Below are 26,713 nucleotides of genomic sequence, written 5' to 3'. Positions count from 1 at the left end.
TCTCCCTTCAGACCCACCCATCTATCCCATCCATCCATCCATCCACCCATCTATCCCATCCATCCATCCATCCAGACATCCACCACTTGCCTACCCTATCCATCCATTTAGCAAATGTTTATTAATTACTCATTATGTGCTACAACTTGCGTTATGGACCTAGGACACATATAACTTGAGACCTGGCTCCTTTCCCCAAGAACATCTCTATCCTGTGTGCAAGAGCTATACTCTAGAATAAAAAAGAAAAAATAAAGCTCAACCAGGTTTTTTTTTAATATATTTAAATTTATTTATTTATTTATTTATTTAGGGCTGCGTTGGGTCTTTGTTGCTGTGCGCAGGCTTTCTCTAGTTGCAGTGAGCGGGGGCTACTCTTCATTGTGGTGCACAGGCTTCTCATTGCGGTGGCTTCTCTTGTTGTGGAACACGGGCTCTAGGCATGCAGGCTTCAGTAGTTGTGGCACGTGGGCTCAGTAGTTGTGGCTCGCGGGCTCTAGAGCGCAGGCTCAGTAGTTGTGGTGCATGGGCTTAGTTGCTCCGCGGCATGTGGGATCTTCCCGGACCAGGGTTCAAACCCATGTCCCCTGCATTGGCAGGCGGATTCTTAACCACTGCGCCACCAGGGAAGCCCTCAGCCAGGTTTTAATAAGACACAACACGCAGGATCTTGTAGTGGTTACGTAAGCACATGGGCTTTGTAGCCAGACAAACTTGACTTTGTTTTGGGCTCTGCCACTTGCCAGATGGATATCCTTGTACCAGTCGTAGCACATTATTAAACCCCAGTTTCCTCATCTGCTAAGTAGGAATAATAATTGCATCTCCTTCAGAGGATCATGGTGAACACTAAACAAGTTAATGCTAAGGAAGTTAGCATGTTGACAGAGGGTCACATAGCAAAGAACTGTAGGTGTCCTCTGGGAATTGAGAGCAGCCCCAGATGACAACCAGGAAGACAATGGGAACCTCAGTCCTACAGCTACAAGGAACTGAATTCTGCCAACAACACTGCAAGCTTGGAAGGGGACCCTGAGCTCTGGGAAGGAGCCTACTTGACACCTTGATTGAAGCATCGTGGGACCCTGAGAAGACCCAGCTAAGCCATGCCTGGACTACTGACTCATGGAAACCGCGAGATATTGATTGCATGTGGTTTTAAGCCACTAAGCTTGAGGAAATTTGTGATGTGGCAATAGATAACTAAGATATTCAGTAACTTGCCCAAGGCTACAGAGCTCCTCAGGGATAGAGCTGGGATTCAGAGCAGGAGAGAACCACAACAGGTATTGAAAGATAACCAGCCAGAGGGGTTAAAGCGCAAAAGATTTCCTGATTAACCTTCAATTGACTGGAAAATGCAGTTAATCAGAATTTCTAAATCTTGGACCTTATGATTTGTCAGGGATTTTCTGGATTTGAAATCAAGTTTTCCATGGCAATTGGGGCAAATACCCATGGATGCCCTGATGACGCTGGATAAATGTAGCCACTGTAGAGTCGGGAGAAGAAAGTTCTATTTCCTTTTATGTAAAGGTCTGATTCAGAGCAACCAAGTGTTAGAAGATAGTAAGGAATGTGAAGGAAGCATAGGGTGATGTGACAGAGGGCAACTGTGGGATCTACGTGGAGAAAACAAGTAGGAGAGGACAGCAGAGCCGACACATGAATGGAGAGAGGGAGGCAGCAAGGCCAGGACTGGAGGAAGCAGAGCATTCAAGGCACAGGGAAGAGCAGGTGTAAAGGCCCTGGGGTGGGAGCAAACGTGGGCCAGACAGGGAAGAGGAAGGATGCTGTTAGGAGGCTGACACACAGTGTGTGTGGTGAATCACAGAGGAGCCTGGTGTGTCAGGAGGCCAGAGATGAGGTCGGCAGGGGTCAGTTAGGGTACGGAAAGGAACCTGGGCTTCATCCTGCTGGCAGCAGGGAGCCATAAAAAGGAGCAGCAGGACCCAAGTTACATTGTTCAGTGATCTCTCTGATTGCTGTGGGCAGGATGGAAAAGGCAGCTGGAAGAACGGGACCAAGAACAGGTAGGAGACCCTGCAGTAGTCCTAGCACAGGACGTTCTGAGGGATTTCTTGTCTCATCCCACTGGGATCCTTGGCAGATCCTTTAACTCACCAAGCCCTTTCCTGGCTCAGGGTTCCTCACATGGAGGTCCCTCACCTGCAATCCTCTTTCAGCACCTTTCCCTCGCTACCTCTCCAGCTCTTTTCTTACATCTTCTTCTCTCATGTCTTTGCATCTGGAATTCTTCTCTGACCCCAAGTCCAGGGGGTTGCTCATGGCATCGAGCTCTCACTGAGCTTGCAAAGTGCAACTTACCCATCGCTTCTCCTTCGGGAGCCTATGAAAGCAAGAATTGCATCATTGCTGCCCTACACAGAAAGCATGCAGAAGGCTCTCAGCAAATCTTTCTGTTTGAGATTTATGCTGCTGACCCTAAATGATTTTTAAACAATTAAGTAGGGTCGGTCTTTCAAACAAATGTGGTTTTAGAGCAATAACTACGATTGGCCGCGTGCCTCACATGTACCAGGAACGGCGTTAAGCTCATGAAATCCACTCACTCATTTAATCATCTTGAGAGCCATGCCAACTAGAAATGTTCACCCCCATCTTTCAAATGGGAAACTGTGGATGAAAATGGCTCCATAACTTGCCCAAGAAAACCTTTTGACTACGTGATGGAGATCACAATTTAAGTCCATGTCCATTTGGATGCAAAGCTCATGCCCTTTTGACCAATGACTCCGAAAGATCGGCACAGTCATTCCTTCCGCAAGGGTTTAGCAAGCACCGGCTTCGGAGGTGGTGGAGGATATGATGTGTAATTAGCCAGAGTTCCTGCCTTCTAGGGGATGAGCACCTGGAAGAAGAAAAGAGAGATGGAGAGAAGTGTTGATGTAGTGCTTATACCGCAGGGATCCGTATGACCCAGTCTCAAGAGCTGTTGAGATCAACAGAAGACAGTCTCATGATCCCAAGAATAATTTCAAAATAACTTACATTCATTTATCGTAATTCCCCAACACTAGGAGACGACTCATGCTCCACAGAAGTATTTCTTAAACCTCTTCTTCTATCCCAGCCACACCCCATACCACCTTCTCCGCTGTTAACTGATGCATCTGCTTCCCTTCTCTTGCCTTTTGCATTAAGATTCCATATCACTGAAGCTCCAAACAGCTGACAAAACCCAATGCAGCCCCTTTGACTGTTTGATGGAAGCCATGGACTTTCCCCTGGGGAAATACTCAAACGCACGTGTGTGCACGCAGACACACACACACACACACACACACACACACACCACTGGTTTCACTGGTTTGCCAGTCATTTCAGGGGGTCCATAGCCCTCCTGAATCTTACCCCAGTTTCTGAGTGAGAACCCCCGCCATTGGCTATCTGAAAAGCCTTCAGCTCCTTAGCATTTGCCAAAGGAAAAGAGCTTCTCCTCTTAACCATGTGCATGAGAGAACTTCTCTCCCCCCCACCAACCAACCTAACCCCATGCTTGCTGCTTCAGAAGCTTGTCATTCTGCAGTGTCCAGCCTGGAATGGCTTTCTCTTCCAGGGAGCGGGGAGCTCTGGAATTAGGAGAGCAGAGGACAAAGGCCTTAGCAGCACTCTAGATGTTGAAACACCAGCAGAAAGAGCTGGAGCCAACTCTCTCCGTTTACAGTCTGAGTTCAGCTTCTTGATACCCAAGGTGGTTTTAATTTAACCACGTGGCATGGTTCTGGAGACCAGCAGTTCTCAGCCACAGCATGGCATCACCACTGGGTGGCCATAAGTTATCAGGGACGTTGGAAAATAATCTGAGCTATTGGTGAAATACCAAAGTTGGCAGATTATTTGCTTAAAAAATAAGTTTGAGAACATTCACGTTTCTTTCTATAATGATGCTGTTTTCAATGCTTTACTTCCAGATGTGCTTTCCTGCAGGTGGGGGATGGGTGGGAATAGGCAGTGGGTACCATCTGGGGAATTCGGAACAACACTGAGATACCCACAACCTTACCCTTCATGGTTCCTGATTTTTTCATGTTTAAAACATAAACATATGTTTATGCTGACCCCAAGATTTGCTTTGCTAACCCCAAGAGTTTTTATTTTTCTCCTTTCAGAACAGTGCTTCCCAAACCCCAGTTATTTTAATATCACCTTCAAGGTTTTTACCCTATCTTTGGTTACATATTATTTTTTTTTAAGATTTGTTCTAATAGCCATCCCTCTATAGTTTTGGCTCAAGCAGTCATATTCACAAAATCATGAGGTTGAGTGTTTATTATTTCCCCTCAAGACCCACTAAAATAAGCACATAACTTTAAAAATAAAATTCACCATCCATGTTCCATCAAAAATCGTTCCCTACACCCCCGAGTGGTACGGTTATCACATTTAAAAAAAGTTTTTTTAATACAATTTATTTATTCATTTTTTGGCTGCACCATGCAGCATGTGGGATCTCAGTTCGCCAGCTAGGGATCGAACCCATGCCCCCTGCAGTGGAAGCGCGGAATCTTAACCACTGGACCGCCAGGGAAGTCCCCGGTTACCACATTTTTGAGGACACACCGTTCTAATACGTGCCCTCATGAGTTGAAGAAATTAACTTTGATCCACTTATTCATTTGTAAATTCCAGTTCTTCTTTGAAAACCATCCATTAGAAGCTTACTACGTGCCAGGCACTGGCCTAGGCAGGTGCACGCTCAGTATTTCATTTAATCCTGGCAACAGAACTCTGAGGTTGCTATTGCTATTCCCATTTTACAGATGGAGAAAAAGGCTTAGAGAGGTGTAAGGGTCTTGCCCGAGGTCACACAGCCTGTGATTTCCAGGAGGACAGAACCAGGTGTCTCTCCAAGGGTAGTGAGAAACTTCCAACCATGATGGAGGTGCTGGTTGACCTACTCGAGTACTTGGGTACTGGGTTTCTTTTTTTTTAATTTAATTTTTTTAAATTTTAAAAAAATTTAAAATTATTTTTACTTCTTATTTTAATTTTTATTATTTATTTATTTATTTATTTATTTATTGGCTGTGCCGTGCGGCATGTGGGATCTTAGTTCCCCAACCAGGGACTGAACCCTTGTCCCCTGCATTGAGAGTGCAGAGTCTCAACCACTGGTCTGCCGGGGAAGTCCCTTTATTTTTAAATTTAAAAATTTTTAATTTTTAAATTTATTTTTAAAATCAAAAAAATTTTTTTAGGGTGCTGGGTTTCTAAGGCAGCCGCAGCTCCTCTAAACAGTCAAACCGCAGTGGGGACATTTGTTTGTGAAATATGTCACTGTGTTCCAGCAGCCTAGATTCTTTCCAAGAGTTTCTCGAAAATCCAGAAGAATAAATATCAGATTCTTTATTGCCCACCACATAATAGGAATACAACTTATTACCATCAGAGCACCATCCTTTCGGCAGCCTCCGTAAATCTGGCGCTCCATTGACTTCAAATGCATTTAAGCAAAACCCGGCCCACGTAGGGGAGCAGTGGATGTAATTGGAATATGGAGCAGAGCTTTTGGATTAATCATATGCTGAATATTAACTGTGTATTTTGCTGATTTCCTTGTAAATATATTCAGAAACCCCAGCGTGTGTACCTGACTCGGGCTTATACAGTCAGAATAGCAAATATCCTGAATGTGGGGTTGGAAGCAGTCCCAACTGCAGTGTAAGAGGCCAGGTTTCACTTCTCCTGAGAAAAAGAATATTTCAGCCCTCTCCAGGAGGCCTCAAAACACAATATATGGTTTTCTGACACCAGTGGAAGAAGCAATGTTTGTTTTCAGCTGCCTGGTTCAGAGTGGATTTTGTCAAAGAACAGGACTGTTTTGCAGTGAATTCCTGGAGAACTCTTCTGGCTCTAGAACTTCTTTGGGAATAAGCCACTCTGTGTGATTGTCTTTACTGGGTGGGGTGGGCAGCGGGGGTTGGAAGGTGCAGATGAGGGAATAGGATGGGAAACAGTGTGACCAAAATTGAGGCTTAGAAAGAAAATCCTGAATGACTCCCAGCTCTGCCAAGGACATTGCCAGGTGACCTTGTTTCATGGGATCAGTCACCTCCCTGAATCACACACTTCATTGTTCACAAAGCAAGGCTTAAACCTGCAGAATCTTATCTAGTACTCATGGTAACTCTGAGAGGTTAAGTATTAAGATACCCATTTCACAGATGTAGAAAATGAGACTTGGACAAGTTTTGCTTTGAGGAAATGTGAATAAATAAGTCATGGGAGGAGGACCTGGACTCAGGCACAAAGTTAAGGGGACACCAGAAAAACTCAGCAATCAAAAGCAATGATATTCTAATGCCATATTTTTTAATTACTGCAAAAAATCTATGATGAACAAAGTATCAACATTTTAAATTAAGACAGGATTAATAACAGGGCTTTGCTGAGCCATATTGAAGCCTGGGGAGAAAGGAAATATCAGTAATACTGATTCTGTCTTTATTTGTTAATGAGTCTTTTCAGCTTCTCGTTAAATTTTGTGCCTGAGGTAGGTGCCTCGCTCCCCTCACCTTAGTTCCGGCCCTGCATGGGAGCCAGAATTACCTCCCTTAATCACACATGTGATCACATCAGGCCCCTGATCGAATCCCTCCCGGGGCTTCCTATTACCTACAGGAAAGAGTCCCGGTCCCCAAGCCTGGCTCAGAGAGGCTTCTGGAATTGAGGGGACACACACAACGCGCCCTGAACCAGGCTGTGATTCACATACATTAAATTATTAATCATCTTTGGGCCAAGGGCACCGGCTCCAGACTTAGACTGGATCCTGGGTTTGGATCTTGTTCGGTCAGTTACTAGCAGTGTGATGTTGGATGATGCACTTAAAGTCCCAGGGTCTTAGTTTTCTCACCTGAAAGAGGGGGAAACAATCACGTTGGTCTCATAGAGTTGCTGAGAAAATTCAGTAATAAAAGAAGAAGGATAAAAAATAACATTTATTGAGTTTCCCCAGCATCTAGAGCACAGTAAGTGCTCAATTAATTCATTCAACAAATAGTTGTCAAGCATCTGCTATGTGCCAGGTACACAGTGCTGGAGCTTTGGGGGCTCAATAAATGCTAGTTACTGCTGTTACTGTTATTTGATCTTCACAGCAGCCCACGAGGTAGGTACCACGATTTTCATCCTCATTTTACAGGCAAGGAAACTGAGGCTCAGAGGGATTAAGTAACATACCCAAGCTAAACCAATAATTAAATTGAGAAGATAGGCTAGGACCCCAGCAGGAGGTGTGGTTCCAAAGTCCGCAGGGTTCTTAGTGAGGGCTCCCAGAGCCTTGCCTGAGTGCGTTTGTCTCTCCCTCAGGACCACGAGCTTCTGGTGGGTAGCGCCCCTGGTGTCTTCAGCCTTGTGTCTGCCTCAGGCTTAGCAAGGAGCTTTGCACACAGTAAGTGCTTAACAAAGGGCCAACAAAATAAACTGCATCTGGTCTTGTAGCGTTCTTGAATACGCTTTGTGGTGTGTGCCCTGGTATTTACTCCCATGATGGAGAATGTGTGTGGTTCTTCTCTGAACTCCTAGTTCCCTTCAAGGATAGAGAACCTGGCTCAGGTGGTGGAGGTGAGTCCAGAATGCAGCTCATCTTTCCCCCACCCCACCCCATGCACCTGCGTCTCCTCAAGGTTTCAGTGAACACAGCACAGTGCACCGACTGCTGATACAAGACACCCAGGCATTCTGTCCCTTTCCTCCTTCCCTGTCCCCTGGCAGTCACTCAGCCTCCACATGCTGGAGATCCCACCTCCTAAGTCTTTTTCCCATCAGCCACTTTTCTCCATCCTCCCACCACCCTCGTCCAGGCTGCCATTGTGTCTTGCTTGGATGCCTGTAGCCACCTCCTACTGCTCTGCCCACTTCCAACCTTTCCCCCGTCCCATTCCACTCTCTATTGGCCAACCAGAGGCCTCTTTTCAAACCACAGATTTGACCCCAGCCTCTTTCCTCCTTCAAACCCTGCCAAGGCTCAGCTTGCCTGTAGCAGTGGTCTCTGGAGTGGGGCATCTGCAAACTGGGGGCAACGCAGGATGATCCTCCCAGGTGTGGGAAAAAGGTATAAGAACTTCTGTTTCCGTGTATTTTCTATCATATCTGTTTTGAAAGTTATACTTCTGGGCATGTTTTATAATGTACTGTCTTAGTTCAGTTTATAATGTACTGTCTTAGTTCAGGTTCCCTGGAAGTAGAGCCTGAGGCAAGGATTTGGATCCATGTGACTTACTGGGGTGGGGAGCACTCAGGAGAGACCTATGCGAGAGTCAGGGAAGCAGTATGGAGAAGAGGGAAAAAGCTACGCAAGGGTGTGATGTCAGCTGGAGTCTAGCTTCAGCCTGGTCCATACGGGATCTCTGGCAGGTGAATTACATCACAGGGGGTTGACCTTTTGTGTCCCTCTGTCAGCCACCTGACCCTAGGGTGGTGAGGGGTGTCAACTTCAAAGTGAGACATCTCCCTTCAGCCAACGGCAGTTGCTCAGATGAGAGGACAGCTCTTTTATGAATGAGTATACCCCCTGGGAAGGGGAACGGTCACCAAGACTGTCGACTATATGTACAGGGGTGTGGGAAGAAAGGATTAGGCTGTCTATTTATATCTGTTTTCCATTTCTTCCTTTTACATTTTATGTATTTTCTCCATGTTGTATAATAGACACATCTCCATAATGCACATGATGTATTAGGATAGGATTATGTGTGCAATTTAACAATAAATATATCAATGTTGTGGAGGATTAGGTTAAAACTCATGTCTTTTTGACTCCCTGCGGGATATAGACGAACTTGAATCCACATCTGAATCCCAAGTCCCATGGCTGGAATCCAGTCATGCATAAAAGCCAGAGCTGGAATGGGCAGGGATGCAGCTCAAGCAGCTGAAATCTAGACATTAGAGGGGCTCAGCTTTGTTTATTTTGGAATCCAGCATTAGAACACTTTGACCCAGTCTCACTGGTCACCTCATCACTCACTGGGAGTGTGGGAAGGGGATGATTGCACCAAGGGGAGTCCTTGCAGCTGTTTTTAGAGGGTCTGGTAATTCTGACCTCTTCCTATGCCTCAACCCTTAATGGAGCCTCCTGATGCTATGAAATCCACAACCCATCTCATCCTTGACCAAGAACAGCAGCCAGAGTGGAAAGCCCCATGGGACAGAGGAGCCAATGGTGTGAAGGTCATCCGCTTTCTAACAAAAGGTGTTCTCGCTCTGTGCCTGGCTGGGACCTCTGTGCAAATTATTCCACGCCGAGCTTCTGGGCTGGTACTGGGAGATCTAAATTCAGGTCACACCTGGAATAGATGGCCGTGAAAAAAGAGGGACTCAAAAGTCAGACACAGTTGGGACCCAACCTCACTTTGGCCAAGTACCAAACCTTACTAGCTGTGAGACCTTGGGCAACTTAGGTAATTTCTCTGAAGTTAAGGTCTTTACAACATCTAGGTCAGTTTCCCAAAGCTGAACGCAGGACAGTGAGCTGTGAGCAGAGTCCTAACAATAATTGAGCACTTGCTATATGCCCAGAACTGTGCGAAATGAGATGTGTATATCTATATGTATATGTACACATATAATGTGTGTACACACACACACACACATACACATATATATTCTAATTTTATAATCTCAATAACCCTATTAGCTGGGCATGTTGACCTTATTTTATAGCTGAGGAATCTGGGGCTCATCGAGGCTAAGTGACTGACTCATCACTGCTTGTAAGTGATGGAGCTGGGATTTGAACCAGGACCGCTTACCTCCTCACCATCCCCTTCACTGCCTCACATATCCTCCCTTAGTTATCAGCACCCCAAGTACAGACTCCAAACCCTTCGGAGACAGCAAAGGCCTTGTTTGCAGGCAGCTGGAAATCATAACTAGAAAGCAGAAATCATCTTTATTAAAATTCTGCAAGGTAGCCAGTTGGGTGTAGAAAATGCACACATCCTATGATTTGAATGTCTTCTTTATCCCGGTTGGTGCCTACCCTAAATTAAAACCCCCTGAAGGTACCGCTGTCTTAATTAACAGTTTGCCTTGTTAAGACTGTAAACATTTCTCTTGCTATGGAGCAGGTCGTGCCAATTAAAGGCAGAGACAAGGCTGAGCAGGAGGGTAGCACGTACTCACCCGCTGAGAAGGCCAGGCTCCTCTTGCCCACCTGGTCCCCACGTTTCTCCTGGGAGGTCAGGGAGACACAGGGCCCTGGGATGACAGCTGCTCCTACACAGGAAGCAGCTACCAATCTACAGGCTACCCTTGGAGGTTGGGAGCTTGGGTTTGGAGCCATTGAGACCTGGGCACATGTTCTGGCCTCTCTCTGAGCCTCAGTTGCCTCAGCAGTGCTTAGCTCATGGAATGATGCAGTACTTACCCCCTGAGCCCAGGTGAGGCTTGAATGAATGGCTGTGCACAAAGGTACTCAATACAGTGCTTGGCACTTAAGGATGGATGCTCTTCTCCTCTCCCCCTCCATCTCCTCTAGTGGACATTTTTTACGCCTTTTGGCCACTGAGCATCAGTATAATGTCCTTCCTGGGTGGGGGTATTTTCCCTTGTCCAGAGTCCCACATCCCCAAGAGAAAAGCCAAAAACTCACTTTGCCATCTCCCTTGTAAGTTTGTGGTCCAGTCTTGGGACCCAGTGCTGGAAGATTTGGATTTCTTGGGAGGGGAGGGGTAAACTTTTTATTGAAGAGTAACATATATATAGAAAATCACACAAAGCGTAAGTATGTTGCTTGCTAAATATTTATAAATTGAACATAGTCCTATAACCAGTGCCTAAAATATGAAACAGTGTTAGCAGCTCCCCAGAAGACCCGGCTGAGCCTCCTTCCAGCCACCCCAAGAGTATCTATTATCTTGACTTCTAAAGCATAGGCTAGTTTTGCTAGTTTTTGAACTTTATAGAAATGGAATTATATAAAGTTATATATTATATGAAGATATATATGGAAATTAATAGAATTAATTATATATATATGGAATATGGAAATATAAATTATATTGTGCATGTAGTTATATATCATTCATCCCCATTGCAGGGTAGTATTCCAGTGTGTGATGATACCATAGTTAATTTATTAATTCAACTGTTAATGGACATTTGGGCTGTTTCCAGTTTTCAGCTAATACAAGTAGGGCTGCTATGAATATTCTTGTACATGTTTATTGGTGAACATATGTATGCATTTCTTTTGAGTAGAATTGCTGAGTCAAAGATGATATGCATAGTTGGCTTTAGCAGGTACTGCGAAATCATTTTATAAATTGTTTATACCAATTTACACTGCCACCGGTAATATATGAGAGTTTGCAATTGCTCCAACATTTGGTGTCTACACCTTTTACATTTTAGCCTATTCTGGTAAGAGTGAGAAATATTACATGGTGGTTTTAATTTGTATTTCTCTAATATCTGAGCACCTTTTCATATACGTATTGGCCAGTTGGAGACCATCTTTTGTGCACTTCCTGTTCATGTCTTCTGCCCATTTTTCTCTTTGGGTTGTCTGCCTTTTTCTTACTAATTTGTAGTTCTTTTTAATACTTTGGTTAAAAGTCCTTTTTGAATTTGCAAATATCCATTCCCACTCTCCTGGGTGTGTTTTCATTCCCTCCATGGTATCTTTTGATTACTATCAACAGTTGTGGCTGTAGTCCAATTTATCAGTATTCCCCTTCAGGTAGCACTTTTGTGACCTATTTAAGACATTTTTGCCTACCCCAAGGTCATGAAGACGCTTTCCTGTGTTTTTGCCTAAATGTTCTATTGTTTTCCTTTTCACATTTAGCTGTACAATCCATCCGATACTGATTTCTTTGTATGGTGTGAGGTAGGGTTCAAGCTGAATTTTTGTTTTCCAGCATGGATTGACCCAGCACCAGTAATTGGAAACAACATCCTTCTCCCTCTGCTTCCAGGGAATTTTGTTATAAGTCAGGTGACTATGAGTGAGTCGATTTCTGGACCCTATTTTGTTCCATTGGTCTATATGTCTAACCTTTAGAAAACTTTCATATGAAAGAGAGGTTTGTGAAGAAGGAGGTACTCCCAAGGGACCCATTTTTGGTAATGGTTGTGCAAGGGGCAGGAAGAAATCCATCCAGCTTCTGGAAGCAGCCGTGGCAGGGTCCTAGAGCCTTGGTAGTATGGATTATAGAGTGCAGGTCCTCAGTGGCACTGGCTGTAGGGTCTCCCCTGGAGCAGTCCAGGGGGATAAAAATGGGCATTGACCTTGGTCTTGTAGACTCAAAGCTGAATTCTCTGTTCCTTCCATAAGGCTGGATGCAAAGAATTTGAATCCTCCATGCTCGCCTTCCCCTGAAACCAATTTCAGACCAAGGAGCCCCTGTGTGCTCCTTCCCCAGTAAACTGTGAAATACAAGGTCTCCTTGTAATACTTTTATACACTGCTCGCTTCAGTTTAATATATGAGACACTGCATCATAGTCTGGAGGTTCAAAATTACCTCGAAGTAATCATTTCCTGGAGGGCTGGTAGTAAACATTCTGTCACATAGCTATAGATTGTCGCCTGTCGCCATCAATCAGCTCCCAGGGAGATATTAAGGGGAATGATACGGGAGTGAATTGAGGACAGGTGCACACGGCTGCCAGCTCTCTGCAGAGGGAAACAGGCTTGGCGGCCTATGGCAGGCTGGCTTTGTGGGGCGCGGGCTCTGTCGGCACGACAGCCCAAGGTTGTGGGTCTGGGTAGCCTGTTGGCATAACTCAGCTCCAGGGTCATGGGATCCCTTAACCCTAATCTTGGCCTTCTGACATCTTCCCTACATCCTTCAGACCAAAGCCATCACCTGCGTTTGCACAGTAATAATAGTTGCCATTTATAAGCACCCACTCTGCCCTACGGAGTCTGCTAATCCTTTTCAGGCATCATCTTATTAATCTTCAGAGTGACACCAGGAGGGAATTATAATGTTAGCCCTATTTCACAGCTGAGGAAACTGAGGCTCAGAGATGTGGGAAAACTTGCAAAGTCACACAGCTGGTCAGTGGCAGAGCCAGGACTTGAACTTGAGTGTTCCGCCTCCAGAGGCCAAGTGCTAAATCACTATGCACTGCCTCTGTTAAACATCCAGCCCTGCACTGAGCCTGTGAGCTTGTATCCCCGTTAAACTTTGATGCATGCTGTTCTTGTTCCATTGTACAGGTGAAGAAACTGAGGCTTTGAGAAGTGTACAGCTGCTCATCCAAGTTCAGCAAGTAGATGGCATTGCCAAAATTCCACTCCAGGGGTCTTTGGCCACACACCTAAAACTTCCTCCTTGAGAAGACAGCTAGAGTACAGGTAAAACATCACTGCCTGCAGACTTGAAGCATATGTGCTGGTTCACCTTGTGGACCTAATGGCTTGGTGAACTTCAGCCCAAGTCCCCAACAGGGTCAGATCGGGTTTGAGGAACTGAGGTTGATACAATGTGAACGACCCTCTTAAGAAAATTAGTAATGAAACTTAGGCATGGGAGTACCTATTTATTTGGCAGGTGCATTCAGATGACAGTCCTGAAACTTATACTTCGTGAATGTCAAGGTCAGTCCACTCTGGTCCCCAAGCTCCTGTGGGATCCCACCTTGGACACTAAATCTCCAACAATGAAAAGGCTTTTCCTGCCTCAGTTGGCATTTCGGGAATCTGAGCTGGAAAGGAGCATGATGTGGCTGATTTAGGGGTTTTCAGCTTGTCAGTGTCATCTTTGGGCTCTTCCCAGGACTGGGAAGGGGTGAGAGCCCTGCTTGACTCCAATCCAGTGCTACTCAAAGTGTAGTCTCTGAGCTGTGCCTCTGAGCTTTGTCAACTCTGGGACAAGATCAGTAAGACACCAAGAACTGGCATGTAGAAACTTCTATAGCAACCTAGCCCTGCACAGGGGCCAAGTGCACTTGCCTTGTTGAACCAGGTGTAGACCAGTCAGAGTGTTGTTGAAATTCAGTGGTGAGCTGCCTGTGGCGTGAGTGGGTACTAATGCAGAGTAGGATCGAGTGACGGGTAGCAGCTCCATGCACGACTAGGACTAGTCCGTGATGTACTGGGAAAAAACAAAGCTGGCCCTTCATTGCAGACAGGTTGACATGCACTGGTCTAAGCCTTATTAGGGACATTGCTGTTTTCAAAACACCCTGTCGTCAGCATTTCATTTCACAAACAAGTAAACCTCAAACCAAGACAACATTAACAACAACAACAAAAACCCAAACCTAACCTACTGATGATTTGTTTGAGGTCTGGTTTAGTTTCTTTTTTTTGTATTGAAGTATAGTTGATTTACAATGTTGTGTTAGTTTCTGGTGTACAGCAAAGTGATTCAGTTATATATATATATTTGTGTGTGTATATATATATGTGTCAGGACTTCCCTGGTGGTCCAGTGGTTAAGACTTTGCCTTCCAGCGCAGGGGGTGTGGGTTCGATCCCTGGTCGGGGAGCTAAGCTCCCACATGCCTCTGGGTCAAAAAACCAAAACATAAACGAAGCAATATTGTAACAAATTCAATAAAGACTTTAAAAATGGTCCACATCAAAAAAAAAAATCTTAAAAAAAATGTGTATATATATATATACTCTTTCAGATTTTTTTCCGTTATTGGTTATTACAAGATATTGAATATAGTTCCCTGTGCTATATAGCAGGACCTTGTTGTTTATCTGTTTTATACATAGTAGTGTGTATCTGTTAATCCCAAGCTCTTAATTTATCCCTCCTCCACCACCCTGTTCCCGTTTGGTAACCATAAGTTTGTTTTCTATGTCTGTGAGTCTGTTTCTTATTTGTAAATAAGTTCATTTGTATCTGTCTTTTTATATTCCACATGTAAGTGATATCATATGATACTTGTCTTTCTCTTTGTGACTTCAGTTAGTATAATCATCTCTAGGTCCACCCATGTTGTTGCAAATGGCATTGTTTCATTCTTTTTTATGGCTGAGTAATATTCTGTTGTATATATATACACCACATCTTTATCCATTCATCTGTCAATGAACACTTAGGTTGCTTCCATGTCTTGGCTATTGTAAATAGTGCTACAGTGAACACTGGGGTGCATGTGTCTTTTTGAATAATGAAATGAACATTGGGGTGCATTTGTCTTTTCTGGATATATGCCCAGGAGTGGGATTGCTGGATCATATGGTAACTCTATTTTTAGTTTTTTAAGGAACCTCCGTACTGTTCTCCATAGTGACTGAGCCAGGTTACATTCCCACCAACAGTGTAGGAGGGTTCCTTTTTATCCACACCCTCTCCCGCATTTATTATTTGTAGACTTTTTGATGATGGCCATTCTGACTGGCGTGACGTGATACCTCAATGTAGTTTTGATTTGCATTTTTCTAATAATTTGTGATGTTGACCATCTTTTCATGTGCCTGTTGGCCATCTGTATGCCTTCTTTGTTTTTCTCACTTTTGTGTGTGCCGATGGGCTAATATTTGGCCAATTTCAGTTGGTTATAACTCTAGGCTGTGTGTCTCATTTGGGGGATGGCAGGTCCCTTATTATGGTGATGGCAAGAGTGCAAGAGATTGTAAACGTGATGCCTCTTGATGCTTGGAACTGTAACACTAAGACTTCCTCCCATACTTCATTGGCCAAGACAAGTCACATGACTAAGCGCTAATGCGGCAAGGTAGTAGACTCCACCCACAAGTCACATGGCAAAGAGCATGGGGGTATAATTGTGTTTAAGGGAGGATGTGGCATTGGGAGCCGTAATCCAGTTTACCAGCTGGATTAACCAGTTTAATTGGCATTGGGAGCCATAATCAGTTTACCAGCTGATAACCACGAATGCCAGGAAAAGCACTTAGCAACAAGCCTGGCCAGAGTAGGTGCTTGATAAACACTGTGTATTCTCCTAGGAAGCAGACTCCCGCAGCTTCCTCTGAAAATGTTGTGTGGGAGTGACTCTCCCTCCATGAGAGGTTCCAGGGATGCGTTGTCTTTCCACCCCAGCATTAAGCCAGGGAGAAAAGACTGTGGCGTAATGCACCCAATGCTTTAAGTTCCTAGGAAGAAAGATCCCAATTGGAGGCTGCCAGAACTGTTATCGGCTGCTTACATATCCATTTGCCCATCCACCACTCACAAAGTGCTCTTATTTATTTGCACACACTCTGTAATACAGCAGTGGAGGGAGAATTCATTAAGGCAAATTGTGAGGGTTGCTTTCAAAAAAAATTTTCGTCTCTCTGTTTTATGCAGTGCATAGTTCCCTGTTTAATGAGAACTCTGCAAGTCCATTTTCCTTAAGGGTTTAATACAAATATAGTTTAAAAAATTAAGACAGATGTGGAAAGTGCCAAGGGAAGCTATTTCTCCCATTAACTCACGGAGTAGACCTTCTCGATGCTGCAAGATGTGTGGGGAGGAGAAAGACTCCAGAAGCTATCAAGAGTCCTTTAAGGTTACATAAAACTCCAGCGTGGGTTTATGTGGTTCAGGGATTCCTGCTGAACAGATAGGAATTATATTTACTGGTTGAGTAATGGGACTGTTACTAGCTGGCAGTTTAATTAATGCTGATATAGGAGCTTTGCTTTTTCTTGGAATTTGGACTACAGAGCAGTGAGAAGTGGGCATTTACATTTTTCAAAGTTTCTCTGAATAATCTTGGTTGCTTTTGGAGGGGAGGGGAGAATGGGGTGTTTGAGGGAGGGAGAGCCTTGGGGTGTTGGAGGCCCCTGTGCAATTCCCAGCTCCCTACATGCAGCATATCTGGGGCAAATTGTCCACTGCAATTTGATTGCTTTCCATCCTGCTGCCACCACTGGCTTCTTGAAGCAAGGTAGTACCTGAGCTATAATCACTTAAATAATAATAATAATAATATTATCGTTAAAGAAGCTAAGGATTAGTATTGCTAAAATTTTGTGGTGCTTATTTTGTTATTTTCACTGGGAGGCTGGTGTTGTTATCATCATCCCCATTTCACAGATCAGTAAACCAAGACTCAGTCACTCAGAACAGGCAGAGCTGGGAATTGAAACCTATGTCCGTGTCTTGAACCATGTGCTACCCTTTTCTTTGTGACAAATTGGCCATCTGCGTCTTAGAGATGTGGGGGAAAATTCCAAGCCTGAACAGCAGGTGCGGACAGAGTGAGAACTAGCTTTCTTACCTAGCGGCTTTCCCCACTGCATCTCTTGAATTTAATACGGGGATTCTGACTCACTTTACTATTAGCCTGCATCACACTCATTAAGAAATAGAAATATGCTCCCCTCCCTCATCCGGAAAACAATAAGCAAACTCACATTGATGGAGGGTTTACCATGTTGCAGGCACTCTGCTGAGTGCTGTGTTCTTTATTTTGTTTAATCTTCAAAATACATGCTGGGAAGAAGGTACAGTTGGCCCTTTGTTTCAGTGGGTTCTGCGTCCCCAGTACCAAGGGCCGCCTTTGGGACTTGAACACCTGGGGATTTTGGTATCTGCAGGGGGCGTGGTCCTGGGACCAATCTTCCGCGGATACCGAGGGACAACTCTATGTAACGCTCTCTGCTTTCTAGATAAGGAATCTGAGGCTCTGAGAGGTGAAATGACTTGCCCAAGGTCACACAGCAGGAAGTGGTTCAAACAAGATCCAGACCCAGCTCTGTCTGAAACTCCCAAGCCTTCGCACTGAACCCTAAGGCTAGATAGACACGATAGCTGGGTTTTCCTTTACTTCACTTTACCAGCATCCCAGGCTGCCTCCATCCCAGATAATTGAGAGCTGCCTGACCCAACGCAGCCTGTCACACCTGGGAGTTATTTTTAGCACGGTTCTATATAAATCCTTCTTAGAAGGTAGGAAGGAGTCTGCTTGCCTTGGCGCATTCCCTGGTTGGCATATTGGTTTAAGGTCTCCTTGGTGTGCTGTGAGTTGTAAATCGGGAGACCCTCTGACCTCGTTGAGATGGACACGGGTTCCTGAATCAGCAGTTTGGGAAACGCCCTCTTCTCTGCCTTTCTTGGGCTGCCATTCATTAAGTAATCCTAGAGAGAACTAGATTCCTTTCTAACCAAGGAAATGTCTTTGGTTTCCCTCTATGTTCAATTCAAAAGTAGTTGAAAACGATTTTCGTGTCTTTACCATGTTGCCAAAAATGTTTTAATTGATGGATAAACGTCAAGAACTAGATAATGTCCAGAGAATTATGGAGAGGAGAGGATGACTCCTAAGTTCATGTTCACTTTGTCAAAGTTGGTAACTGGCTTCAAGTAAGTTAAGTTTCTCTCTACCTGGATCAAAGAAAATAAGAGGGCAGGTTTTAATTTTGCAAGGGTACTTGGATTTTCCATTTAGGACCAACAGAAGTGACTTTTGCATCACACAGACCTCTGCTCTCCACTTCTTCATCCGTGCCAGACATCACTAATAGATCATGGCAGTACAGCCTGCTCAGACTAGTTGTGATCTTAAAATCCTTCCCAGTAGAGGGAACCAGGCACCTTCTGCCACTGATCAAAATTGGGTTAGAGGTGAAATCAATTTGCCAAGTGTGTCTGGATGCTGTTTTATGTCCTCTTTGAGTTTAGGCATCTGTCTTTTCCTATCAGACAGCCTCAGATACACGGATTGAATTAAGATGCTAATCAAGGCATCATCATTTGATGATGAAGATTTGATGATGATTTGATTTCACATCATTTGATGTGAAAACAAATAGTGCTCTGATTCTTAAATAATGAGAAATGAAGGCTTAGGGGGAGATTTGTTGAAGGTCACACAGTCAGTAAGTGAGGGAGAGGGTTAAGTAGATTTGTGAGTCAGATCCAGGTCCCTGTCTTGGCTGTACCATTTCCTCATTTAGCGAAGTTGGGCAAGTCACTTCAAATATCTGAGCCTAAGTTTCCTCATTGGTAAAATGGGACTAGAGTGCTACCTCAGTGAGCTATGGTGAGGATTAAAATGAGATACTGCATATGAAATGCCTAGGCGAGGACCTGGTAGGTAGAGGAAGTGCCTGATAAATGTTAGCCATTATTTGTCCAGTTTTCTTAAAAATATCTTATGCACAAAAACCAGTATACATTGTTATGAAATCTGATGACTCTGGGTGCCACTATTCCCATTTTACAGATCATGAAACGCAGACTTAGAGAAATAAGATGGCTTTCCCAAAATCACACAGAAAGTAAATAGAAAAGCTAGAATTCAAATGCCAGATATGGCAAAGCACGAGTCCTTACTTCCTTAAAATCTTATCCAGATATCCCTCGCTCAATGCAACATATCATGACCATCCTTTTAAAATTTCTCTCTCTGCCCCCATGTCTGTTTCTCCTCACCCTCCTTTGTTCTCTCCAAAGCACTTTTTGCCTTCTAAGACACAATCTCTTACTATATAATTTGCTTATTTATCTTGCATATATTTAATTGCCTCTCACTCCTACTTGACTATCCCCCAGGGCAGGGGATTTAATTTATTTTGTTAACTGCTGTATTCACTGCTCTGAGCACAGTGCCTGACACACAGTAAGCACTAAATGTTCACTAAATATTTGCTGAATAAACACATGAAGTCTACCTGGCTCAGAAGCTTCCTTGTTGGATCACGCTGTGTCCTACACGATTTGTAATCAGTTCTTAGTTGTTGAACGCCGACCATGTTCTAGGCATCATGGAGACATCGTAAATACATTGTTGCTAAATGTGACCATAACCATTCATGGAAGGGATGATTATCCAGGCTTTGCAGTTGAGGAAACTGACGCTCAGCAAGGTTATGTGACTTGGTTCTCATCAGACATCTATTAAGGGGCAAGTGGGGAGTCATATCTAGGTCAGCTGGACTCCAAGACCTGCTCTCCTTCCCCAGCCTGTGTTGAATTATAAGAACTGGCTTCCTTCTCAGCAGGTGCTTATGAGTATCATCCTTGGACCAAAATTTTTGTTTGAGAACCAGACCCTCGTTCAGTTTAAAAAACTCATCAGACCTCATGGGTGGGCTCTGTTGTATACATATCCCAGGATTGGAGCCCACCGAAACCTACTGAAACAGAATCCCTGGGGTTAGAGGAAGTGATGGGGAGTCCAGGAATCTGATTTTTAATAAGAACCTAGGTGATTTCTATGATCAGGCTAATCTGGAAAACAGTAATGGAATTCATGCATCCATCTATCCACCCATTTCCTCATCTTTAAAGTGGGGGTAATACCAGTACCCAGCTTATATGGTTGTTGTAAGGATTAAATAAGGGCATATTAGGAAATGATTAGAACATTGCCTACCAAGTAAGTTGTAAGAGGTGATTAAGACTTGGGCACCTCCCGTGACTGGTAATTAGGGACATAGCAGAAACAAACAGACAAGGCCTTGCCTTCCTGGTGCTGACCATGTAGTTGGAATGAGCACAGATTTTGGCATCAGATAAAACTGGATTAAACTCCCGCCTTTGCCACTCACACTCAGGTGTGCACACGACCAAGCTACTGAACTTCTCTGGATCCATTTGCTCCAATGTGAGGATAATAAAATTAACAACAAAAGCAGTATTATAGCTTTGTTGTTGTTTGTATCAACTAGAAGAGATTGAGGCTCAGAGAGGCAAAGCAACTTTCCTAAGGTCACACAGCTAGTGAGTGTCAGAGCTGGGATTTGGATTCACATCTTTTAGACTCTGAGGATGGAATGTTCACCTGCCACGTGTTGTGGCTTCCCACAGAGAGAGGGGTGGCTATAAAACTCACAGGGAATGGGTGGAAAGGATAACAGACCTGGTGAAGGCTTCATCCAACATACCTGCACACTGAAGCACATTATACCGAGACCCTGTGGGAACTCCCCTGTGACAAAACGATGTCCAGACTTACCTAGTTTCCACTGACTTCACACAGAGCCAGCCTTCCCAGGTTCTCCTGCAACACAGGCGTTTGGAGAGCTCCTTGGAAAGATTTTGACTTCTCTAATCTCACCAGGCACAAGGAAGGTTTGGGAGACATGAAAGGCAGCAGTTATTTATTTCATGAATAGATAATGGCAAGCCATTTAGAGGGAGCAGTGGCAGGAAGATGAAAAAGCTATTAATACAGTTGGAAGCTCATTTCTTTCGCAGTGGTCAGCAGCTGCCGGAGAGGACAAAAACTAGAAAATACTGCAGTGGGTGCTCCTGACAACACAAATTATTCAGGAGATATTAAAGTACATTGTTCACCTTAGTAATAAACATTTTTTTAATGTTTATGAGATCTGTTCAAAGGCATCCTGATGGATGAAACCCAATAACATTTATAGGGGTGTGTGTGCGCGTGTGTGTGCGTGCCTATGTGTACTCGCATTTCTTTTGTTCTAGTAACCTCTGTAAATCATTTCTTTGAGCTGATGTACTCAACAGTGGCTAGGCAGGGTCTACATAATGCAACGTGAAGTCCATGCCTCTGTTCCCTGGGTAATTGTACTCTTCGTGATGTCTGCTGTGCTGCAGATGGGGCTCTGGGAAGCTGGGAGCTTATCTGAGGACTGATGGGAGTAGAAGAAAGACTCCAGTTCTGAGAAGAGGAAAATCAAGAGGAGCAGGGAGATGAGAAGGATAGGCAGCATTTCCCAGTGTGTGTTGGGAATATGTTCTCACCCAAAGAGGGGCCCGTGGGAACAGGATTTGGGGGAATCCTTGCACTTCTGACAAGAAGAGAGATTCACAACGTATAGGAAGCATCCTGTTCAAGGTTCTTGAGATTAAAGTGATCCCCTTAACGAGGCTTAATTCCACTTTTCCCAGACTCTGACCACAGCACAGCCCCTGCAAAAGCTCTAGTGCCTTAGAGAATGCTTTCAGGAATACAGCTTTTATGCGATAAAACTGGGCAAAGCTGTTAATCATTGTAACTAAGCCATGATGGCATCTCTACACACGACTATTAGCTCACTTATTTTGAATGAAATGACTTGTCAATTTGGTTCAGGAACTGACCAAATTAGACAATCTACTAGTTTAACAGATGTTTTTTTCCAGTTGACTTGGTTTATTGTTTGATTTAGGACTCAGGCATGCATCCAGTTTAACTGGGAGGGATGAACTTGGTTTTGACTCCATTATCCAGTTTCACAGACTGATTAGATACACCAGTTAGGGAGTCAAGTGCACCAGGGTTAAATTCTGGCACCTTCAGTTCCTAGAGGTGTGACTTTGGGAATGTTACAGAATCTCTTTATTTAAGTCTCAGTTTCCTCATCTATAGAATGGGAACAATGTTTACTGGACCTATTTTATTGGCTTATGGAGATTAGTTGAAATAATGCAGATAAAAAGTTTGGCACAGAGCTGGCACATAGTGACTTCTTAATAAGTGTTGGTCATCATCGTCATCATCAGAAGGAAGGGGCTGGGGCTCACAGGTGAACCGTAAATCTTTCTTCCATCTTCAGGGATGCTTGAGGAAAGTTGGACTCTTTCTGATAATGACGGAAGGAATGTATCCACTAGAGACAAATGATGCTGTTCCTGGGGTGGCTATATGCCCATCACTGATCCAATGATGTCTCGGAGCCCACTGTATTTGGTTGTTGGGTTTCCTTATTACATGACCTGTAGTTTATGGAGTGCAGCTGCTGAAGAATGAGAAACATGTGCCCCTCAGGGCACTACATCACTAGCAAGGTATTCAAGGCTCCAAGATCCTGAAGCTTCCCTATGCCGATGTGACCCACAGTCACACCAGCTCTCATGCTTTAGACCAGAATGGTGATTAGGACATTGGACATTGGCTCTGGATGTCCAAGGCCTTTGTGATGCTGCTAGCCTAAGATGCTGCTGTGCTCCTTATTCTGTATCCCTTCTTAAGGTGAAAGAAATCTCATGTCTGGTGAGCCTATCATGTGTCTTGTGAATTCCAATGACAATCCAAACCTGAAAGCCACTCCAGTGGTCTTGAAAGTATTAAGAGATTTGCAGTTAAAAATATCTAGACTCTGTTTGACATTGCCATTTATCCACTGGGAAACTTTAGGCAAGTTACTTAATCTCCCTGAGCCTCAGGCTCCTCTTCTGTAGAATGGGGATGAGATTGTATACTTCATAGCATTGTGATTCATTTAATGAGATAATATATGTCAAATGCCTAGAATAGTGCCTGGCCCCAAACTGAGTGATTGTGTGAAATGCCTGGTATCATGCCCTGCACTGGGTCTAGGCAAGGGGATTTTCCACAGACTTCTTTCCTGCTCATCAGGGACCACCTGGCTCAGGCACTAAATCCCCAGTTAGATATAAAGTTGTCCCTTGCCCAACATTTAGCTTTCTCTGGACTCTCATTAGGCGTGTCTTAATCTACAGATAGAGCATGAGTTTCATGAGGCCAGTGAAAGTCTAATTCATGTCTAATTCCCTTCCCTATTGTTTGGCAAATTGTTGCAAATGCCTACATGGTTGTATAGTTAAAATGTAGGACAGGTGTTAAGGAGCTGAAGAAGTTAAACCTGGACTGGTGTGATGATGTCGCGTAGTGATGGCCAGGCTGAGTGTGGACTCTCTCCTATGTGCGGTGGGGAGCCAGAGAGGGCTTCTGAGCAGGGGAGTGGTCTGATCAGCCCCATACTATATGATAACAATGATGATGTTAGTGACATCAGTAAGGACGGTGCTGATGACGGGGAGATCTAAGCTCATCCTTTGCACCAGAAACTGTGCCAAGTCCTTTACACCCATCATGGCCTCTAGTCCTCACAAAGACCCTCTGAGCTTGGATACTGGAATAATTGGCCATGTGCCGGGTGGATTGAAGGGCAGAACGACTGGAGTCTTTTGAGACTTGGTATAGTCTTCAGTTAAGAAAGGACAATGGAAATGGAATTGACAAGCCCCCAAGCCCACAGCACATATTTGTCAGTTTTACTGGCCAGCCAAACACCTCCCTTGTTCAGTAAAATGTTCAACCACATCAATATAATCCCTTATGTCAGAGCTGCCAAAGTAGTCATGGCTCCACTACTCTATAGGAAGAGCCTTATTAGCTTTAAAAGGGAGGTTGTGACTCATTTGTAGCTGGGCCATAATGTCCCCAGAGAGGACATTCTACAAAGTGTCTGTTATGGGGGCTTTGCATGGTGTAATGCATGAAGTAGCTGATTTGGGGCAATTTTCTCTTAGCTGGAGGCTCTACTCTCCTAACTTGAGATTTCCTTTTCTCTTCCATGAAAACCTCTTCTGGGACTATTCTAAGACTTTCGGTTGGTCATTGACTATGTTACTTTTCTTCCACAATTCCGGTTCTAAATGCTGCCACCGTCCTCTGACTTAAGTCAGAAATCAGTGTCATCCTACCAGACCTCTCTGTCCAGTCCTATCAGTCACCAGGTTTGCCAAAATGAATCCCCCAAGAGTCCTTCCATCCATCCTTCTCTTCACCCTGACTGCCACCACCATCCAGGACGCCATTATTGCTCATATAAAGGATGGCAGTGGCATCCCAGCTGGTCTCTCTGTCCCCAGGCTTGTCTCTCCATCCTGTCCTTCACACTGCAGCTAGAACGCTGTTTTGAAGATTCATATCTGCTATGCCAGTTTCTTGTTTCAAAACCCAAACCCCATGTCCTGGCATTCAGTGCTAGTCATAACCTGGCCCCTCCCTAGCTCCCTGATCTCAAGCTGCCACTCCTTGCATGCTCCAGCCGTGCCACACCTTCAAGCAGGTCCCCCAAATCACCAGGCTCTCTCACACTCTTCTGGGGACTCAAGTCCTCAGCCTGACACTGCAAAGCCCCGGTAGGTGATCCTATCTCTCCTGCCTCCCGCTCCCTCTTTCATGCCCCCGTCAGCGTGTGGGGCTAGTAAACGAGGGCCGTATTTCCCAGGGAGGTACCTCTAGGGCCATATCTGCAGTTCTAGCTGAGATTTGATGAACTTTCAAACGATGAGGTTTCTGGGGGCATTTGTTGACATATAAATCAAAATCCAATTTATGTGAAGGAAAATCCCAGCTGGTTTACATGGTAGGATTATGAAACAGTTTTTGCCTTGTGTGCAGCCTCTTGGACGATGTAAAATGATTTTACCTTCCACAAAAGAAGCTTGGCTTTTTAACTTCTGCTGGTGTTTTCCTAGGGTGACCCTGGAAACTTCCGATACAGAGTTTGCCAACTTATTCCAAGGCTGCCAACTTATGACACTGGTCTTACTGAGGGGAGGAAGGGAAGTGCAATTTATTGAGTGTCTACTGTGTGCCAGGCACACCCCTGCAGTATCCTACAGTCTCACAACAATCTGCTGGGTACTTGACATCATATTGAAAGCCTTACTCTCAACCATGTGACTATCTCTCCATTCTCTTCCTGAGAGGGTGTATTAAGTCATCTGTTGCTGCAGAACAAATTACCACACACTTTGCAGCTTATAACAACTCACATTTATTATATTACTATTTCTGTGGGTCAAGACTCTGGACACAGCTTAACAGAGTTCTCTGCTTGGGGTCTTACAAGGTTGTAATGAAGTGTTGGTCAGGGTGTGGTCTCATCTGGGGCTCAACTGGGGAAGGATTTGCTTCCAAGCTCACACAGTTGTTGGCAGCAGCCCTTTACTCATGGGCTATAGAGCTGAGGATCTCTATTTATTGTTGCCTATTGGCCAGAGACACCCACCCCCAGTTCCTTCCCAACGTAGCCACTTACTTCTTCCAAGTCACAGAGAGAGGAACTTCAAGCAAGAGAGATGTTACAGTCTTATATAATATGGTCACAGAAGTGACATCATTTTATCATTTTTGTCATATTTATTGGTTAGAAGCCAGACCAAAGTCCTGCCCACACTCAAGGGGAGTGGGCTACACAGGGTGTAACTGGGAGGTGGGGATCATGGCCACTTCAGAGTCTGTCTGCCCCAGAAGGGTTAAAACACTCAAGGTCACACACCTAGATGTTCGTGGAGTTGAAATCTGACTTCACAGCCCACACTTTTAACATTATGCTGCCCCTGCAGCTGATTCCACAGTCTGTGAAATCCAAAGTAAAGCTCTTCCCGGGAGATTTATCCTGACTGCTGAAGCCGGGGTCATTTGTTCATCTCGGGAGCTGCTGTGAGTTTCAGCACCCAAATCACTAAAACTGGAGTGGAAGTGAGGCAGTTCTTCAAAGGACGACTTTTTAGGGTATTAGTACCCCAAGTGGGGAAGGGATCCTGGGTGTGTTCACTCCTGCTGGACCCAGACCCCCATGGGCTGTTCTCTGATGGAGAACACATTCTCAGATGGATCCCAAGTGACCATGATCCACTGTGGCCTTGGGGAGAAACTCACATGGCTGCTCAGAGGTTAATGCCATCACAGGTCTCTCTCCCTATGGTCACCCTTCACAGAAGAGGCCTCTACCATCTGGCTTATTAAATGGTATTGCTGCTGTGTTTTTATTTTTTCCACCAACATGCACAGCCTCCAATTTGATGTTTGGAGCCCTTCCAATTCTTCAATTCTGAACAAGACTTGTGTTAACTTGTACATGGCTGTCATGTGTAGTTGTATGGGTTGTGCACTGCATAAGGATACCTGGATCATATACAAAGTCAGCACACTGAGATCTCTTTTCCAGTGGCAGGGAACACATCCAACGTCCCTTCCCCTTCATTGTAACAATACCTCGGTTGCCTCTTGTTTTGTTTTGTTTTGTTTTGTTTTGTTTTAGGAGCCTCCTTCCTTCACTCTTCAGCCTTCATACCACTCACTAAGCCAGGAGAAGTCCTTTCTGCCTGAGG

General features: G+C 44.5%; 1 protein-coding gene across 1 annotated transcript in view; it reads right to left on the bottom strand.

Moving 5' to 3' along the window:
• Nucleotides 1-2,831: 2,831 nt before the first annotated feature.
• The window catches only part of LOC133075663 (unconventional myosin-XVIIIb-like), an 89,303-nt gene continuing 65,421 nt past the window's right edge, over nt 2,832-26,713 (bottom strand). Inside the window, exon 7 of the mRNA XM_061170015.1 lies at nt 2,832-2,872. Coding sequence (XP_061025998.1) covers nt 2,838-2,872 — 35 coding nt within the window. The 3' untranslated portion in view covers nt 2,832-2,837. The remainder of the gene's footprint in view (nt 2,873-26,713) is intronic.

This window comes from Eubalaena glacialis, chromosome 15, assembly GCF_028564815.1.
Source record: "Eubalaena glacialis isolate mEubGla1 chromosome 15, mEubGla1.1.hap2.+ XY, whole genome shotgun sequence".
Taxonomy (NCBI): Eukaryota; Metazoa; Chordata; class Mammalia; order Artiodactyla; family Balaenidae; genus Eubalaena; species Eubalaena glacialis.
This window is presented reverse-complemented; position numbering and strand designations above follow the sequence as displayed.